At 37.9% G+C, this 15,899-nt stretch overlaps 3 protein-coding genes across 3 annotated transcripts; 1 reads left to right on the top strand and 2 right to left on the bottom strand.

The window, feature by feature from the left end:
- Positions 1-61: 61 nt before the first annotated feature.
- Positions 62-7,024, bottom strand: LOC135619456 (defective in cullin neddylation protein AAR3-like). The gene is made up of 9 exons (XM_065121470.1): positions 6,798-7,024; positions 5,717-5,801; positions 4,657-4,708; positions 4,494-4,569; positions 4,325-4,407; positions 2,511-2,607; positions 2,343-2,388; positions 778-866; positions 62-619 (listed from the first exon to the last, which is right to left on the bottom strand). The coding sequence occupies exons 1-9, from the start codon at positions 6,853-6,855 to the stop codon at positions 267-269; spliced, it is 939 nt and encodes a 312-aa protein (XP_064977542.1). The 5' UTR covers positions 6,856-7,024; the 3' UTR covers positions 62-266.
- A 928-nt stretch (positions 7,025-7,952) lies between these two features.
- On the bottom strand, positions 7,953-11,790 carry LOC135619454 (protein EMBRYO DEFECTIVE 514-like). The gene is made up of 2 exons (XM_065121467.1): positions 11,005-11,790; positions 7,953-8,487 (listed from the first exon to the last, which is right to left on the bottom strand). Exons 1-2 carry the CDS (start codon positions 11,707-11,709, stop codon positions 8,122-8,124), a joined length of 1,071 nt encoding a protein of 356 aa, XP_064977539.1. The 5' UTR covers positions 11,710-11,790; the 3' UTR covers positions 7,953-8,121.
- A 1,731-nt stretch (positions 11,791-13,521) lies between these two features.
- On the top strand, positions 13,522-14,716 carry LOC135618329 (myb-related protein 306-like). The gene is made up of 3 exons (XM_065119213.1): positions 13,522-13,727; positions 13,802-13,931; positions 14,025-14,716. The coding sequence occupies exons 1-3, from the start codon at positions 13,592-13,594 to the stop codon at positions 14,590-14,592; spliced, it is 834 nt and encodes a 277-aa protein (XP_064975285.1). The 5' UTR covers positions 13,522-13,591; the 3' UTR covers positions 14,593-14,716.
- Positions 14,717-15,899: the final 1,183 nt, after the last annotated feature.

Here is a 15,899-nt window from a genome sequence, read left to right as displayed (position 1 = left end):
ATTCCAAATAAACAATACTAGATATTGGTGGCAGTCATCTGAACAAGAGGGAACCGAGAAATCATGGCAACCAATCATATATGTTGATACTCGCAGTAGTCGGTCAAGAAACAAAAGATCACATGACTTGATAGTTGATATATTGCTGGCCAGCTTAATACATACAATCTGATGATACGATGCACACAACAAAAAAACCCGAATTTATACCGTAACAAAAGGATGCATAAAATACTTGAAGCTCAGACTCTGACCAAGAAAAATGTTTAGGAGTAAACCCTGTTCTTCTGATCAAAATGAAAACAGCAGCCAAAAGAAAGATACCCTTCTGAACCTTTGGACAGGCAATCCTCCACAGCACAAAGTGAGGGATGAAGACAATTATGTGAATTGTGTTTATTCATTCCATCTTGGTAGTCCGATGTACCATCAACCATGCTCATAGATATATCGGAATCCATATGTCCACGATTGCCGGGAAAAGAAGTCTGCTTTGATCGCTTGGTTTGTGCTGGAAAGTCTGAACATTTTGATATCTCCAGCGATTTTGGAATGTGCTCAATGTGTTTCTCAAAATAAGAAGAATATTTCCGCTTTAACCCAGGATGCAAATTCAATCCTGCAAAACAATGGATTAATCATGGAAACATGTCAGAAAAAAGGGGTTTGTTATTGTCACCTCTGACATCTGATATATATATATATATATATATATATATATATATATATATATATATATATATTCTTTCTCTTCTGCTCAGGGTTTGGGCATATTACCACTCAAAGTACTGGATATGCTAGGCTGTGCTTCGAAATCACCACAGCAGCATAAATCTTGAGCACCACAATCATTGGATTGATTGATACTGCATTTTGGAACATGAATTATCATGAATTTAAATCATCTAAACAAGCATAGGCAGGCAAGCTGATTGTTACAAAAACAAATAGAGAAATTTAAATCAGGGAAAAACATGAAACTGAAATAACTGAGTTATGCCATCTAAGAATCACGATAAAGTCATTAGTAGCTGACTCAAAACTAACTCATACGAAAAATCATGACACCATATCACAAAAAAGACCAAGCAACTTCCAATTTTACACACTGAAATTAGCATATATCATGCTCAAATAAAAGATTCGACATTTTGCTCCCAACTGATCTTATGATCTCATAATCTCATTATGAACAAGTGTCTTTGATGGCTTCTTATCATTATGCACTCTTCGGTTTCATTTCTTTGCATGTAGAGTCCCATATGTCTTCTGGAACATGCTAATGATGTTTTCTATGAGAATATTTTTCAAACTCGTACTAGATTTTCCTACAAAATCATTTTTTCAACAGAAATTTATGTCCAGACTCATGCACCTCTGCTTAACAATGTTATAAAAAGCCAATAACTTCCCTATAAGACCAAATGTACGAAAGACTAGTTCATGAGATAAAACCAGCATACACAACCTCAACCATCTAAACATCTGCCTCATCATTGCCACACAGACTGCAAAAATTAACTTCTAAAACATACTAAGAATATAAAATAGAACAGAAGTGGTGTCTATATTTAGCTCCACTTGACTGGAATTTAGGGTAAGCCCCTTCCATACTGTTATTGAAATCAAGAACCCAGATATTTACATTCAAATAAAAACTCGTTGTACTCATGTTCTCTTTTACCAATGGTTTACAGGACCAGCCAATCCTGAAACTGATCCAGGAGAAGCTTGGCCAGGCCTGATAATGAGCCTCATTTTTCTGTTAGACCTCCCAAATTTAGAACAGTCAAGATCAATCATGTCACAGTGCATTGATCCTCAATATATACCAGTAGTTCGATTCACCCTATCAATAGAAGAACAAACAGAGAGAGGATTATTTGCAAATGACAATCCACTCTTAGTATCAACACCTTAGTAGAGTTCCAGGGTTCAAGTGTTTAAATTGTTTAAGAAATTTTCCACATGATGGTATCAACTAGGCATCTCCAATCACTAAAAAGAAAAAAACTGGGGAATAAAAAAGAAATTTCTGGTCCGATCATGTATTATGCCATTATTTACAACCACAATGAATCGAAAACAATAGTTGTGATGTGAAACTCTTGTTTGAATTGAAGAACTGCTTGTCCATTTTAAATTTATAATAACTCTCATCTCCAAATTCATGAGGCACCAGTCTTGGGCAGCGATGTGATTTGAATGCATAGTCAAGATAGGTAATCCAGACAGCTTTAATGGAAATGCAAAAGAAAATTTCCACTAAATGATGTTAGACTAATAGTACCATTATGTCAAAAGATGAAACCATCAATAGCAGGTCAGCGAAGAAGACAAACCTGAACATATGCTCAACAAAATCATCAATGAGTACAGGCCAAGCACCTAAAAAAATTTTAAAAAAAGTTATCCCTGCTTCATGATGTCTTCAGATTGCACATAGGAAACACATTTTGGCAGCAATGGTGCCACAATTATACCAAGAGATGATCCTAGTCTACAATTACCTTTTGGATCATAGCCTTCAAGATCTTCATTCACGCATCGGCTGAAAGCCAAGAGTTGTTGCCAAGTATCCTCAGATATATTATGCCGTTGGTGTTTCTGAGCTCAATCAAGGAAAACTTAGATAAAATGACATAAATAGAACTCTTAGAAATAAGCCACTATGTTAAACTATTCCAGAAAGAATACTAACTCATTTCTTTTACTTTTCAAAAGCACTATATTCCCATCTTTGGAGCAAGGTCTGCAATACCGAATGATACCGTCCAGACCAGGCGGTACGTACTAGTCCGTCAACAGACCGGTATGCGGATTGCCCGCTACCGAGCGGTAGCATTGATTGAGGCATTATCGTCGTCGATTGACACGTTATCGTCGATGATGACCGAGGGAGAAGAAAGAAGAGGGAGAAAGGGAAGAAAGAAATAGGAAAAAAAGGGAGAACCTGGAGATCGCCGCTCTCCTCCTCGTCTATCGGCGACTTCTCATCCACGTGTGGGAGAAGAGGCATCGACGTCGCGAGGTGGAGAGAGGCGAAGATTTTTCTTTTCTTCTCTTCTTGGGCGACATCGCCTGTAATTTTTTTTTTTATTTGCAACGTCGCCTCAACGACGTCACCCCGCATAGAGGTAAACTGAGCGGTTTATATATATATATCGAGCGGTAGACCGAAATATATCGCTTGGTATACGGTATCATACCGTACCGAATAAGTCTCGAAATTTTAGTACGATACGAAATTTCAATCCTTGCTTTGGAGTTTCACTGTTTACTTCAGAGTTCAAGTTTATTATACTCTTCTAACATTACTTTTACATTGTATATTTGCTACTACAGGAATTGTAAGACATGGTAGAATCTACATTTATATATATAGTTATATATTTTTCTTGTATTCTACATGTATCCACAAATAGTTTATATGCCATTTACCTATGAATCAATTTATGTCCCATATGAAATTATCTTCATATATTCCTTTGATTATTTCATCCAAATCTTGCACAGTTGTTTTTGACCTGATTGACTCTTCCTTCAAGACGAGACTAAGAATTTATAATATTATATTCTCTCTTCTCCAAAGAATAATCCTCATAGTAGTGTTCTATCACCTACTTTTCAGCTTCTAGAGTTTTTTCTTTGGACCCTTATATACATCGATACCTATATGTTTTACTGTAGTTTCATATTTTCAATGGCTCTAGTTATCTCCCTGACCACTTTGTTTCCAGTGAGAAAATGAAATCTCATTACCACCATCATAAGACCAACTATAGGATGTTTTCTGCATGTGCTATGTACTCCAAGAGTGTATCCTTTAACTGGATATCCTTTACCCCTGATCTGCAGTAATTGATCCTCACTTAGCTACCATCACAGTTTTTCATTGATGCAATGAGATGCTTCTAGTTACCAATCACAACTGAATCCGGCAATCTTCATAATGCATCTAGGAAAAATAGAGGCAATCCAGTGGTGTCTCAAAGAAGCATCGATAAAGGTCTATCTTAGTGATTGTTATACATATTTTTGAGAAAAGTGGGTATATAAAACAGTAGAATGTCTAACACTAGTAAATTCACTTCAGACAGATGTGCCATATACATCGTTCATAACTGCATTCCCTTAGCGGAAAAAAGTATACAATTACAATTTAAAAGTTGGGAAACAGAATGATGATAGTTTAGAAATGAAATAACATATCAAATCATTGCCATCTCTGAGAGCAACCAAACAAGCAGCCAAAATACTACATTAGAATTTGTATGTAACTTGTAAATGGTGATCAAGCACACAATACTTAGTACTTACACACCTCAACAAAATTACACCATTGATCTAGCATAAGAAACCTTCCATTCAAAATTAACCTCCATGCTGTTATGGCCTTATTTACAGCTGATAAGAAAAAAAATCACATAATGCTAAACATAGTAAAGAACACAAAATATTAAATACAGAACAATCCACAAAAATGAGCTTACTAATATTCTTCTGCCCATTTTCACGACAAATGAAGAAGACGAAATCATAAAAGGAACTGAACTGACGAGAATCAACCTACAAAATCATAGTAAAAAACCAATAATGAAAGTGACAAACAAAATACCAGGACAAAGGGTATATAACTTATAAGTCAGCACTCACAGACAAATCAAGGCATGACATAAGCCTGTAGGTGTCATTGAATAATGTCTCCCTAAATCAAATACCAGAAATTTATTAGAACGAAAGAAAGTGAAGCATATACAAAATAATTAGTCTACAGGAATATGAAATTTACACTGCATAAGGCACAAAAGCTTTGCAAAATCATCTCTTCAAGAATATTCTCATTAAAATAAAAAAGAAAACTAGATCTTTCATCTGATCATTACTACCGACACTGTTAGGATTCATTTCTACACAAATGATGCCAGTGAACCACAAGGACAGGGTCAAATGAATGATTTACATATATCTTTGACTTTGAGATAGAAAGGTATGAGAATTTATGAAGGAACATCACATAAGATACTCCAAAATTGTTTATTCTTGGAATGCTTAAGTTAGAAATTAAAAAAATTAAATCTTGCAATAACTGAAGCATCAAAGGAGAGGTTTAATATACCAAATGTTTTAATCATATTATGGATGAGTGACTGATCCTCTAAGGATGAAATATCAAGAACATGGAAGCTTGGTTGACCGAAGCAAGTATTATGAACAGGATAGAGAATTTCAAGAAAACTTTCAAGATACCACATGGAACAAATATACTCATAAATGGTCAGAAAGTATGGGAGTGATTGAAACATAGTAGGTCCACATGATTGTGAAGTCAAAGCTGAAGCATATGCAAGTTTTCAGTATCGATCTTATGTTCAATTCTGTATAGTGGGATCAAGAATGAGTTTTGCCAAACAGAATTTGTCAACTTTAAAAACATGCAACAATGATTACCGATGCAAATTGACTACTAGAGGTAATTGTGATCCCTTTGATTCTGCTTTTGGGTCATCAGCATGGTATTTTGTGCCTTGTTTTATGGAGCGGGTTCACAAGAATTTCACAAATGCATCTCAAATTAACATGTTAATTCATTAGTAGATATGAGACATGAAACAAAATACCTTCAACATATTAGCTCATCAAAATTATCAAAAAGTGCATATAAATATGACATGAATTTGGTTTTCAAAGTCTTAAGCATCCCAAAGAGCCAAACCTTGTTAGCACACTGTACTCCAGCGAGGTCAAAAGCGTAGCTAACAATTCCTTTGAGCTTGAAAGATGATTTCTTGACACAATATCTACATAAAAATGTTGCAATGTCCACATTATTAAAAGAAGAAACAGTTAAGAAGTAATTATCTTGAGTTGCACAAAACAATCAGAACTCATAATCCACAGAACGCACGAGAAGATTATGACCAAAGATACTCAGGAATCCAATTTTCTTCTTGCTTTGCACATTCAATAATTCACAGCTTCTTAAATAAAAATCTTTCTTTGAGATTTAAACGTGAGAGAACACAGCACCAAAAAAGAACCACTTACATAAGCAAATCTGCCACCAAAATTTTCATGCAAAGAAAAAAAAGTAATCTTCTAATATTGGAGAAGATTGCAATAAACGGGTTATAAAGCTCAAGAATGAAACACCAACTTAGCTGAGAATATATATTCAAACAAACATACCATATAACCAGTCCACTTGTATCCAATAATTTTGAAAAGAATAATATCCGACCCATCCAGAATAATTTTTTTTCTCTTTTTTTTGCAAAGGATAAGTGACAAAGGCGGATTATAATCCCAGCACCTCGAGCACATTAATTGACACCTTAAAAAAAATATATAAGATGACATTTCGCATCCTCAACCTTGATAAGTGGGTCCAGTATATCACCACCAGAACAAGGTGATAAAAACAAAAATTTCCAGATCAAAACAGAGTTCATCCCAACAACATAGCCAACCAACACTAGTTCATCTCTTCTCACGCTTCGTCCTATTCAATCAACACAGAAGCACTCATTTGAATTCCTGATTCTCCAAACAGTCTTCTTGCCCGGAAAAGAGATAAAAAAAGGAAACAAAATACAGAAAATAAATCCATCCGAAATAAGAAAGACAAAATTTTACGCATCAATAAGCGATAATGCTCAAAAACAACAAAAGGCAACTTTTCCCCAAATTACAACGCCAGATAACAAACGAAAAAACAAAAATCAAAGCTGTCAACAAGGAAAATGCAACCCTTAAGACGCATCCAAACGACAACAAGGTTCTTCTTCCCCACTCACCGCAGTATCTTGAGAACACTCGGAAGATGTCGAACCGCTGCGGCGCGGAGGACTCCATGGATTCCGTCAGATAGGATTCCGAGAGGAATGATCCGCACAGATTCAGACCCTGAATCGAGTGACCAAAACCATCAATCCCCTTTCGGATCGGCTCGGAGAGGAGAGGAGAGGAGAGAGAATGGGAAGCAAAGCAGAGGTGGGGAAGGCTTAGCGTAAGAACCAAGATCGCTCCTCACGTCGTCCGCACGTGGGAGACCAACGAAGCGAAGGATAGATAACGGGTCGGATCCTTTTTATATAGGTGGATCCGAATACTTAAAATCACGTCGGATAACCTTATTCTAAGATTCGGAATGACTTTGAATAGAAAATATAGGCACCAAAAATGTTTTTGATGTTCCAAGTAGAATGGATTAATTAATAGCTCACAACCATTTATACAATGAACTATTATTGTAATCCTCATTATTATTATTATTATTATTATTATTATTATTATTATTATTATTTATACTCAATATGATTTTAAAATATTTTATTTAGTATATATTTATATATTTTTTTTTTCAGAAACACAAAAAAAAAAAAAGAAGAAAAGAGATGAAGTTAAGAGTGGTAATGTGAACACCAATCGTTAGTATATTTCAAAGAGTTCTTCCTATATTCAGAATGATTTAATCATTGTTGAATGAGTAGGTTAGTGTTTGCTTAAAAATCCATGATTACGTACGTAATCGCGGATTTTAAGGTGACGTCTCTGCAAGACATGGATTTTCTCATTGTGGGGTTGACTCCCGTCGGGTATATTAACTACGATTAACAATTCAATCGACATACAAAGTGAGGATGTTAGGAATAGCATCCCAACATATCTTCTTCTATTCACAGTTTAAGACAAATATAGCATATTTTCCTCTTTCGGAAAACAAAGAGCCAAAAACTAATCTAACCGTTACAGTATGTTTCAACAGACTTTCCTAACAATTCTCTTGCATGTCTGATTACCATTTCTTGATACAGACAGCATCATGTATAACATCGTTCCCCTTGTTGCATGCATGGGTGTCTCAAACTCTACTATTTCCGATCCATATCCCATCATCCTCGCTCATCCATGGATTTCAACCGTGTGAACTTTACAAGTAACATCAATCATTACGGGAGACGTTGAAGCTCTTGAATTAAATTGCAGGATAGACAGGCATCCCAATTTACAGACCACGATTAAAAACATTTCGATTCAAAAACCCATGGGAGTCCAAAAATGGTAAGATTTTCAAACATAAGTAGGTCAACCGCTACCATGAGCAAAAACAGCTGAGATTTATTTCCGGAACCCGCCTCCCATTTTTCCACCACGGCCACGGCCATGACCACCACCACCTCTTCCTCCACGCCCCCTACTGCCACGGCCTCCCTTCTGATTGCTCCATGCTTTCTTATGATCCATCACCTTATTGCCACCCGATGACAGTCGGGCTTTCATGTTGTCGGGCAAGGGCAGTATGTTGTCGACACATTTACGGAAGCTGAAGTCGTCTATTGTTTCATCAACTCGGACAACGAAGAAGCACCTGCTTTTCCAGGCCGGATGGTAGCGCACCTGGAATGCTTGGATACCTACTCCAATCTTCTTAGTGGGCTCTGGATGCCCCTTATTCAGCAAGTCATACAACACCATGTGCTCATACTGAAAGCATAATATGTCGAGTGTGAGATGACAATTTGAGTTCCAATGATGTGGGAGAGCTGTTTTACTAGGACTCAATTACATGTAAGCATACCACAGAGAGAACTGCAAAATGAGGTACCACAATTTTCCCTAACACTACTAAAAACACCAACAGGATCACCTTAGATGGATGGACTACCAAAGCCAATTAGAGTGACATGCTTTCTTATGATACAGTATAATTATCACAATAAAATTTGATGTTGCAAAAAGAACGCAGCTTCCAGCAAAAAATATGTAAAAAGGGATGTACTAGTCACCTTTCTTTTCATGAATCACCTTAGATGGATGTAATACTAAAGCCAATTAGAGTGACATGCTTTCTTAACATGCAATATAATAGTAACAAGACCATTTGATGTTGCAAAAGGAAAGCAGCTTCCAGAAAAAATAAGTAAAAAGGGGCTGTACAAGTCGTCTTTCTTTTCATTATGTACTGCACTGACATAAAGTAGCCACTGAATCACCTGATTAAAGAATAGGAATGAGAAATTTGTCATGACATTTATTTTTAACCAATGCATGTCAGATCAATCCAGGGTTGTACTGCATTGATTCCAACATGGAATCATCATGACCAGACAATTCTAAAGATTATAGACGGACCATGTTAAGTAATTCAAGCATCATCGATTTACCTATGGCGATGATTTGATCTTCATATTGGATCCAATTGACGAGGACATCTTTTCCTTTTGGTAGAGCCGTAGAGGTCAAAACTCAGGCCAGAAAATCTTACAAAAGTCAAGATCTAATAACCAACTTGGGCTGGTCCTCATCCTTACTAGGTCCCACATCACTTGGGCTAACCTACTAGTGGGTCCTAGAATCCGATCAACACGGAGTGTCCAACCAACACCTTTTAATTACATGACGAGGTTCATCATCACCCTACCCAAATATACTCTTGATATGATGGCAATTGGGGCACCACTTGACATGGCAATGAGACCAGGTCCTAATTAGAAGAGATGGCAGGATAACCATAACCATATGAGTGATACTTAACTGCACCCAAATCGAGTTTGGATCGGAACAAACACTGAGAGGCATAGCCTCCTTTGGCAAGAGTGTTGATGTCCTACTTAACTAAGGAATGCCAATGCATTTTCATCTTCGTAGGCAATTGAAAAAGACCTCCAAGTCCTATTTAAAGAAAAAATAATGTCTAAACATCCTTATACATGGGTTTGATATATGTCAGGCTACTTAGAAACATATTTGAAGAATGTAAAAGTACTATTATAGGAGGATCTTGTAGGAATACAAGAACAAATTTTCATTGCTCAACTTCTGTGATTGTAAGCCCTTAAATGTGATAATGAGTTTAAATGTTTATTAGGGCAAGAGAAAATTCCTTGAAGAACTATTTTTCTTTAGTTACCTTTGTTCATTGTGTGTTATTTTCTGTATATCCCACTTAATCGACCAGATGTGTGTCTTATTGGGTTGATTTGATTTCTGGCCAACTAATCGATCCAGAAAGACAGATCTGAAGCAGGTTGAGCACCTTCCGATCTAATCCAGACAAATTGGCAGCCCTAACAAATAAGTAAACAAGGCTAAGAAAAGTGGTAAAATAAATTCTTCTCAAGTAGGGATTATAATTTCGGGCACTGGACCCATGTTGGGTACGGGTCGATATGGTGCGTTGGTAGGCACCATATCAGGAAGGGGGGGGAGGAATCAAAGAAGAGAAGAGATGCAGAAGAAGAGGAGGCGGTAACAAAGTGCAAACATGCTTTTCTTTTACTTAATAATCTAGTAGACTAGGCCGCGTTTTTCTCCTCTTAACATTTATCATCTACGAGTAGGTGATAGCAGAAAAAAAGAATTTATACATTAACACAATCGAACAGTCAAATAATTATATTTGTCCCTTGTAAGTGGATAAAAACTAAAAGACAACAGGAACAATAGAACAGAAAAGTCATGTAAATTTTTAACGAAATCTAAACTATTTTGTACCAGACAATGAGGACAATAATAGAAAACCTTGGCATAATTCAAGACAGTTAGTTCCCACTAATAATAGAGAAACCTCAAACTAGATTGCTAAACCCCAACAGCACCACATATCAGGGAAAATTGATGCTAATATATGCAATAATTCAAGTAAATAAAGGACTACGAATAGAATCCAATCATAACCTAAATGCAACATCCACATAACTGATAAGCAACGAATCACTAAATAAACAAATGTGAGGAGATGTCATGCACCACCTACAAATTCTAGGCATAGAACAGTATGAAAATTTGATTGGATCGGATAAAAGAGTTTGACACTAACAATAGGGTGCCTAAAATATTGTGCTGGAAATTTCGAGTATAACAATGTTTTGTGGGGTATTCAACTCGATCTTCTACAGCAATGTGATCAACTTAATCTACATGTTTGGCAAATGCGGACTAAAGAGAGCCGCATTTCTATAAAAATAGGAAAAGCTGGAGACAGAAAAGCCAAAAGGTGACCTTGTTGAGATCAAGATTTGGTGACCAGGAATGGAGCAACTTGAAGAAGTACTCGAACATCTCGACAGAGGAGGTAAAGACCTTCGGGCCGACACCCACGCCGGAGGTTTCCTTCTCAACGTCACCTCTTCCCTCCTCCAAATCCCCTCCCCCTTCTTCTTCTCCTCCTTTGAACTCTTTCTCGTCGTCACCGCCTCCCTCCAAATCCTCGGCCCCCTCTCCCTTCCCTTCAACTTTCTCCATCCGTTCTTCCTCGACTGATCTCGCCTTGTCGCCTACGAACGCCTCCTTGTCGTCACCGTCTCCCCCCTCCGACTCCTCACCCCTTTCTCCCTTCCCATCAAGCTTCTCCATCCTTTCTTCATCAAATGATCTCGCCTTGTCACCTTCGAACTCCTCGTCCTCACCGCCTCCCTCCTCCATATCAGCTCCCCTTTCTCCCTTCCCTTCAACTTTCTCCATCCTTTCTTCCTCAAAGGATCTCTTCTCAACCTTCGGCTTCTTCGAGACAGCGCCTTCCTCGAGTCCCTCGGCCGCCGCTTCCTTCTGTCTTCCCCTCTTCGAGCCGCCACCACCATTAACCGCCGCATTCTCGGCACCGTCGGGCTGGTCCCGGACGGGGCTCGTCTCGACTTCCATGTCTTCTTCGGCAGCCTCGTCGCCTTTGGAATGTTGGGGGTTGCTACCCGGGAGCTCTTCCGCCATAGTCGAGGTTCCGCGACCCCGAGGGAGGAGGAAGGGTTTCAGGCTGCTCGCCCTAAAAGTTACAGAGCTAAAACTTCCGAGGTGGACGAAGCCATAGTCTGAAGGGATAAATGGGCCGTAAGCCCACATTAAGCCCTTTAAAATGGGCCTCAAACGAACAAATGAATCTCGTGGTATTGGCGGCCACTTGAAATAGGGCTTGGAATGGGTTTCTTCTCTAAGCATCAACTGAGAAGATTATTCACTCATACATTCATCAAATCAATCATAAAATATAATAATAATAATAATAAAAAAGACATATGTGATCTAATGCTTAACTCAAATCCTTTGTTATATAAACATAATGTAATATATAAATTAAGATTCTCTCTTAACTTAATCCATATTTAAACTTGATCCTTTTATAATCTCTCTCATATATAAAAGGAGAATTTAAAGTTAATTGTGGCATGCATTTAATGTCCAATGTAAGATCTAACTTATGCTCAAATATAGCTGCTATATTGGGTGTAAATTCTCAATATAATTTATTGGATGATTAAGTTAGTCCTGAGTCAAGAGGAGTATTAAAACAATAGATGTCATAAGTGTATTTCATGTTGCTTTATAGTCAATTTGAATTTGCCTACTAATGGTTCAGAAAATATTCCACATAACATAAAATATTTTTTTGTTAATCGATGTTGATGTGACGATTGATTATTGACAATTGAGATTTTTTTTTCTTCTACCGACTAGAAGATTATGTTCCAAGTTATGATCGGAGGTGAACATTCTTTCCCCCTATCACCACACCTTTAAGCCTTTGTTGATCACAGACTAAGTTGAGTTTGGTGATCATGAAGACAGAGATTTTATCCAATGGGGAATTATGAAATCCATATTGCAATTTACAAGTTTAGGTCATTGGTTTTTCATGCATGTTTTCTTAAGCTTGAATTTACAAAAATAATTAGTTGAAATATACTAAATAAATTGGGAACAACAATATGGATCTTTTAATGATATTGAGTTTTATTAAAAAAAAGTATAATTAAAAATATTTAGTTTAGCCTTCTCTCTTCCTATTCCTAATAGTTTGTCTCATATTCTTCCACTTAAATAAGTAAAAGAAAAAGAAATCATTTTGAGTATCATAAAAAAAAGAGCCACATTAACAAATATATATTGCCTCAGTTTTTGAGCTTCTTTAAATAAAAGAATAAATATTCATCAAGAGAGAACATTAACTTGATTCTGACACTTGTGAGTTGACCTTTGCTCTTCCTTGCTGTTTAGGAGTCTTCCTAGCAACAGTAACTCACTTGAAGAAGGTCAGGGAAGTGTCAGTGAAGACTTGCCACGTCTGTGTTCTAGCACTATTTTACATGAAGAGATGGGCATCTAAATGCTGCATCTACTTCTATCCATCATCAAGTGTTCAACCTACACGACTTCTTGGGGTTTGCATGAGAAGAGAGACTAGCAAGGGCTAAGTAGAGTTTGCATGTTTTTTTCTGCGCCATCAAAACCTGAACTCCATTGCCAGTAAGCAGTAACAAAAGCTTTAGTAGTTGATACCGACATCCGAAGCAGCAGAGAAGTCAGATTAGGTTTCTTCCCGGTGCAACCACATTGAATGTACGCGGTAGTGTGTGGATACCTCCCTCAAGCCGACTTCTGTGGATACCGCTGAGTAAATGCACCTTGCTGTCTTCTTTTGACTATTGATGCAGCCAAAGTCTTTGTGAGGGTCAGCGGGTGTGTGTATATACCTGTGGAGAGCTTGGAAGATAGTTGTCTTTGTCTTTTGAGCTACATTGGAGAAAAGGAGCAAAAGGTGGCGAAGAGACTCTTTGTTTGTTTTTGTTCTCAAGGAAAAGGTTAAGAGAGGAGTGAGATGGGCAGACCACCACCACGCTGTGACCGAGATGGTGTGAAGAAAGGACCTTGGACACCAGAAGAGGACATAGTCTTGGTCTCCTACATCCAACAGCATGGTCCAGGGAATTGGAAGGCTGTTCCTACCAATACTGGTGAGCCTTTTCGTTCTTCTAGTCTTGTGATCTGAATACTTGATTCGACTTAGATCGTCTTCTTTCCTTGGCAGGGCTAATTAGATGCAGCAAGAGCTGCAGGCTCAGGTGGACAAACTACCTCAGGCCTGGGATCAAGCGTGGGAACTTCACTGATCAGGAGGAGAAGCTTATAATCCATCTCCAAGCTCTTCTAGGCAACAGGTAATTGATTTGAAGCCTTAATACGAAGAGATGACATGAATCATGACTTCGTTCTGGCTACTGATTGATGACATCGATGTTATTGGAATGCAGGTGGGCAGCTATAGCTTCGTATCTACCGGAGAGGACAGATAATGACATCAAGAACTACTGGAATACACATCTGAAGAAGAAGCTTGGAACTGGCAATGATCGACAAACGAGCAGTAGGCGCCCGAGCTGCCGTTCCATCTCCAAAGGTCAGTGGGAGAGGTGTCTCCAAACAGACATCCACGTGGCGAAGCGAGCTCTTAGCGAGGCCTTGTCCATGGAGAAGTCCGATGACCTACCTGATTCGATGGCCTCCTCGGCTGCGTACAACTTCAACATCAGGCCTTCGACCTACGCATCGAGCACCGAGAACATATCTCGACTTCTTGAAGGATGGTTGAGGGGCTCACCGAAGCCCGGCGTTGCTTCGGCCTCGAGTGCTTCCGGCTGCTCCATGTCGCCGGAACCGCTCGAGTCACTGTTTGGGATCAACGAGTCTACGGCGGAGACCCGAACACCGTTGTCGTTGCTCGAGTCATGGTTGTTTGATGAAAGTGTCGGACATGGGCAAGAGAGCCTTCCAGACATGGTGGCGCCAGGTGATGATGCATGTGATCAATTCTTGTTCTAAGGGGACGTGTTTGACGTCTTCTGTGGTGTTAGCTTGAACTGATCACACTAATTTCTCCTGTTGTTTTGGTTGGAAACAAGTGTAAATTACTTGGTGTGCATGGACTCATTGGTCACATCAATCATATGAGAGTAGTTTTACTGTTCTTGGAGTTTCAGCCACCAAATCTCCAATGCTCGTCTCTGCTCAAGTTGCAGAAACAAATATAATAATTGATCTAAAACTTTTGACAGCAATTACGATCATTTTTAGGGACAATGCATCCTCACAACTATAACGATGATGATTCAACTGGACAATGCATCCTCACAACTATAACGATGATGATTCAACTGGAAAGAGTAAAGGAAGAGAAATAATGGACCTTTGTTTGTAGATGGTGTATTGATTACATTACATAGATTGGAATTTGGATGCTGCAACTTTGCAGTTCATGAACATTCACAGGAAGGAAGAAAAGGATCCAGGGAAAGATCAGCCTTAGAAAACAAGTTGGTCTTTAATGCACCACATGTGAAGTGTCTTCAACTTTTCCTCCTCCATTAAATGTATTTTGCTTACGAGCGACTGCGGTTGCTTGCTCTTTACCATCCATGTCCAAAAGACTCATGGACGCCATGAGGCCAGAGGAACCGGAAAGCAAAGTTAGTACTGCAGCCCGGCGAAATTAAAGAATTTATTATAAAAAAAGTGATAATGATTTTATTTATTAACGTAATATATATTTATATAAAATTAAATTTTTTTAATTATATGTTTAAATTATGTTCATATATATATATAAATATATATCATAGTGATTGATTTTTAAATTATAGATTGATTAAGGATTTAAACATATAATGAATACAAAGTTGTTATTGCATATTTGTCTTTATCACAGTCCTCTATCGTTCTCCCGTGAGATTGAACTTTCGTTAAAAATTATTAATATTAAAATGATGTGATTGAAATATTATACGAGTGAGAGGTTTTGTGAGGGAATCTACTAGTTGGTCAGAAGTATAGATGTGAGAAGCACGTAATTGATGTTTGACAATTTTATCTCTAACAAAGTGAAAGTTGATGACATTGTATTTCATGCGAGAGTAGAACACAAGGTTAGAGTATAGGTAAGTGGCACTGATATTACTATAGTATATTATTAGAGTGAATTAAGAGGTGATGCCAAATTCGTATAATAGATTGATGATCTAGTTGACTTCTATAGTGGTGGTGCTAATAACTCGATATTCAATTTTAGTGGTTGATCTTGCAGGTGTATTATATTTCATGGAACTCAAATTGGTCAGATTTATTCCAAGGAA

The sequence above is a fragment of the Musa acuminata genome, chromosome BXJ2-8 (assembly GCF_036884655.1).
Source record: "Musa acuminata AAA Group cultivar baxijiao chromosome BXJ2-8, Cavendish_Baxijiao_AAA, whole genome shotgun sequence".
Taxonomy (NCBI): domain Eukaryota; kingdom Viridiplantae; phylum Streptophyta; class Magnoliopsida; order Zingiberales; family Musaceae; genus Musa; species Musa acuminata.
Note: the sequence above shows the minus strand (reverse complement) of the source record. Positions and strands in the feature narration are given on the sequence as shown.